At 42.7% G+C, this 3,492-nt stretch overlaps 1 protein-coding gene across 1 annotated transcript; it reads left to right on the top strand.

Moving 5' to 3' along the window:
• Positions 1 to 311: 311 nt before the first annotated feature.
• JR316_0004152 (uncharacterized protein) lies at positions 312 to 1,204 on the top strand (the record flags this gene model as incomplete). Its single annotated transcript, XM_047889921.1, has 4 exons — positions 312 to 440; positions 508 to 586; positions 639 to 994; positions 1,046 to 1,204. 4 exons carry the CDS (start codon positions 312 to 314, stop codon positions 1,202 to 1,204), a joined length of 723 nt encoding a protein of 240 aa, XP_047749682.1.
• Positions 1,205 to 3,492: the final 2,288 nt, after the last annotated feature.

Here is a 3,492-nt window from a genome sequence, read left to right as displayed (position 1 = left end):
TCAAGAGTATGCAATCAGCGGAAGCTTGAACTCGTCTTTGCTTTACAATTTCTTAATGGGTAGTTCTTCTTGTCAAAGTATCCGCAGACAAGAATTGACGGTTGACCAACCCAGGAATATATACGGCCATCTTTATGTGCACGGCGTATGCATATTGTGCGTGTCATTATAATGGAAGTGCAGAATCTAACACTGAACAATTCAGGGTTGAAAAAACCGTTTAATAGAAGTCATCGTATAGTCTTGACCACAATATCAGTGATATATGTGTTCCAATTTGTTGGATTCATTATACAGTGGTATTATTTTGGATGGTCTCTCGTCGTCAGCGGGAGTACACGAACCTCAATGTATTGGGCGACTTGGGCTACCCAGTATGGTTCAGCACAACAATTAGCTTATTACAGGACCTCATATTTATTGTGTCAGACACATTATTGGTCTGTATTTATCATCTTAAGTTAAACAGGCGTTGGAGAATGCTGATCACCCAAAAACAACCTACAGATCTGGAGGTGCTTTCACGTTTGGCAAGGGTCACTGGGGATTGTTGTCATCCCATCTTTGCTTTTCCTGGCAGAGTCAGGTTTGTATAATCATTTTCATATACGCAGGGGAATTAATTTTACACATTTCAGCTCTGACCATCGTCAACGCCGTATATCAATCATCATCCCCATTTCTCACGAGCAGCACAAAAGCAGCGCTAGAAAATCATATCACCACCGCACTGTCCCTTGTATCTCTCTGCACAACAGTGACAGCGACATTTCTCATAGGATACAAGATCCACAGTGCCGCGCAGGATATTGGCAGACAGTCTGCGGTGACAAGATACGGCCGCATCGCAAACACCGTCATCGAGTCATCCGCGGTGTATGCGCTGGCTCTGTTTTTGTTCGCACTGACAACTGTTGTCCCACTGTTTTATCCGCTGTGGTCGCCTGCGGTGCAGGTGAAGTACTATGTTGATGTGGTGACGGGTGTTGTTTCGGTATGTGATTTTGTCTGGTATTGTGTACATAGAGACTGAGATATTTTTCAGGGATTGGCGCCAACAGTTATGGTATTGAGGCTCGCTCTTCCTGGAGTATCTAATTCTCCTTCAATGCCCACATTAAGTCAAATATCGGGGCTTGGTACAAGCGCGCAACGTGGGAGAAGTTGTAACGATGGAACGGATGCCCCTTCTGAACAACGATGACTCTTCGTTGATTTATAGGATGTGCGAAATACACAGATTTTCTAGCATCACTCTAGGTATAAACTTTACATACAGCCTATATAATGAAATTGTAGGGTAAGAAAAACTGATAATACAAGATACCGCAAGATTGCACGCTCATTTTGGCACCAGCCACTTAAATGAGGGCTTAAGCACACCTCAGGTCGGGATGTGCGATGGAAATTCATGATTACGTTGACAGTCAGTGTCTTTATCTTTCCAATTGACAAGTACTCTGGCTTCGGGTAACTTGGCTCAAGGACCTCCTGCGGTACAGTCTGTGTGTGTGACGGTGCTGCTGGTATTGCTGATAGTGCTATTCTGATGAAAATTGTCGGATTGTAACCCGGTATTGTAGGTTGTGATACCAGATGAGTTTGTGGTGCTTGATCTGTTGAGCGCAAGCCTAAGTACCATTATTGTCGGGAAGAACCCCTGATATTGGCATGACGAGGCGTTGAGTTAGCGGGGCGCCAAAGATGCAAGATGTGTAGGTGCGAAAGGGAATCAACATACCGGGGAGATGCTACTGAGAGCTTCGATATAGTTTGATGATTCCCCCCAGATGGATAGGATAGAGTGCATTGGTGGGACGATTAACACTAGAGAATATAGGATGAGGATGAGTGACTCTGCCGCGGACGACTCAGCGACTGTGGACACGATGCGGGAGTAACGCGTGCGCATTGTCTTGTGCGGGCTCGATGTGGTTGTAGATGAGGATATGTAAACCTTGTATCCAATGAGCACTGTTGTGCACACGGTAGCACCTATGGATATTAATGCCAATGGGAAGTCGATGTTCTCTGATAGGGTCGCTTTGCCAACTTGATCGCTGTTTAGAGTATAGTAGGCAATGAGGTCGAAAATCAATAAGGCTATGTCAAGGTTTATCATCTTCTCAAGTAGTATTCCAATCCAGGGATCACACATACCGCATTCAGCGACCATCAGAAAACATAAGACGCCTGTAACCTTCATGCATTTTCCCCACACGTGATAACATCGCCAAATCTATTTAAGTCCATATGTCGGTGGTTCTTATTTGGTTCTGTTAAAAGATTGTATATCACTAACTAGGAGGCCATCTGAAACCACGATGGGTGCGTTCTGAAAAAAATTAGACAATCCAGAAAACCATGTCGCTGGGTTTACCATCCAAAAAAATTGGGAAATGCGAGTAACCCCTTTCTCAGCGAGGGACTGGTGGAGTGCCCACCATAGGAGTGTTGCATTGGTCAATGCGAGAATAAATAAAATTGAAATTGTTGCCAAAACGATGCAACGGCCTGGATTTTTTATCGTCCTCGACACTGAATAATTGGTTAGTAGTTGAGTCCAGAAGCCTTTGGAGCATACAATAGACGTATACCGTCCCGCTGTAAACGACGGTATACACCCCTGTAGATTTATCCGATCAATTAGGATTATTCGGAATTAAACAAAGACAGAGAATAAGCACCCATTAAGAAACTGTACAGCATCAAGCCATTTAGGTTCGAACTGATTTCATTTGTCTGGTAGCTTGGTGGCTTCAGTGTATTGGCAGATGTATCCATGATAAAAGTGTGGTGAGAAACCAGCCTTGGTGGATGCAAAATCAGCATTGGAATTCTCTCCCTTTATAACATTCCTCTGCGCAGTGGTGAACTGATACCATGTATTCCTTAAAATAGTAGCTACAAATCCTCTATTGAAACATCGGCTTGTATGAGTGTATAACAGCAAATTGGTTTGATCAGAATCCCCCCAAAATCAAATGTCTCGGAAAAAACTAAGTACAAGTATAACATGGGCGTGCATGCATATGTCTCTACGTATGACACAAAATGACAACCAACAGGAGGTTACTCAGAAACAGAAACCGATGAAATTTATTCCGAGAGGTGATATCAGACGCATATAGTTTTCAATTACATTATCCTCATCATCGGGATGAAGTATCGATCTCCAGAGATGATGAAAATACCCTGAAGTTGATGTATAAAAATTACTAATTTATTAAATCTATTATAAACCATTTGTGGTTTCATAAAACGAGATCCATGTTTTGATCTTTTTGGCATGGAGGTCGAGGGAGGATGTTGATCATCATAGCCGCCGCATCTTGAAAACAATATAGCACCACCATCAACGTGGAATATTTTGTCTCGGTGTCCAAGAGGTTGATCTAGAACATATCCTCAATATGCATAAATCGAATTTGCTATCACCATTATTTTGTATAATATGTAAATGCATGCAACATCATTGAGGAGCCATTTCAA

This window comes from Psilocybe cubensis, chromosome 4, assembly GCF_017499595.1.
Source record: "Psilocybe cubensis strain MGC-MH-2018 chromosome 4, whole genome shotgun sequence".
In the NCBI taxonomy this organism is placed as follows: Eukaryota; Fungi; Basidiomycota; class Agaricomycetes; order Agaricales; family Agrocybaceae; genus Psilocybe; species Psilocybe cubensis.
This window is presented reverse-complemented; position numbering and strand designations above follow the sequence as displayed.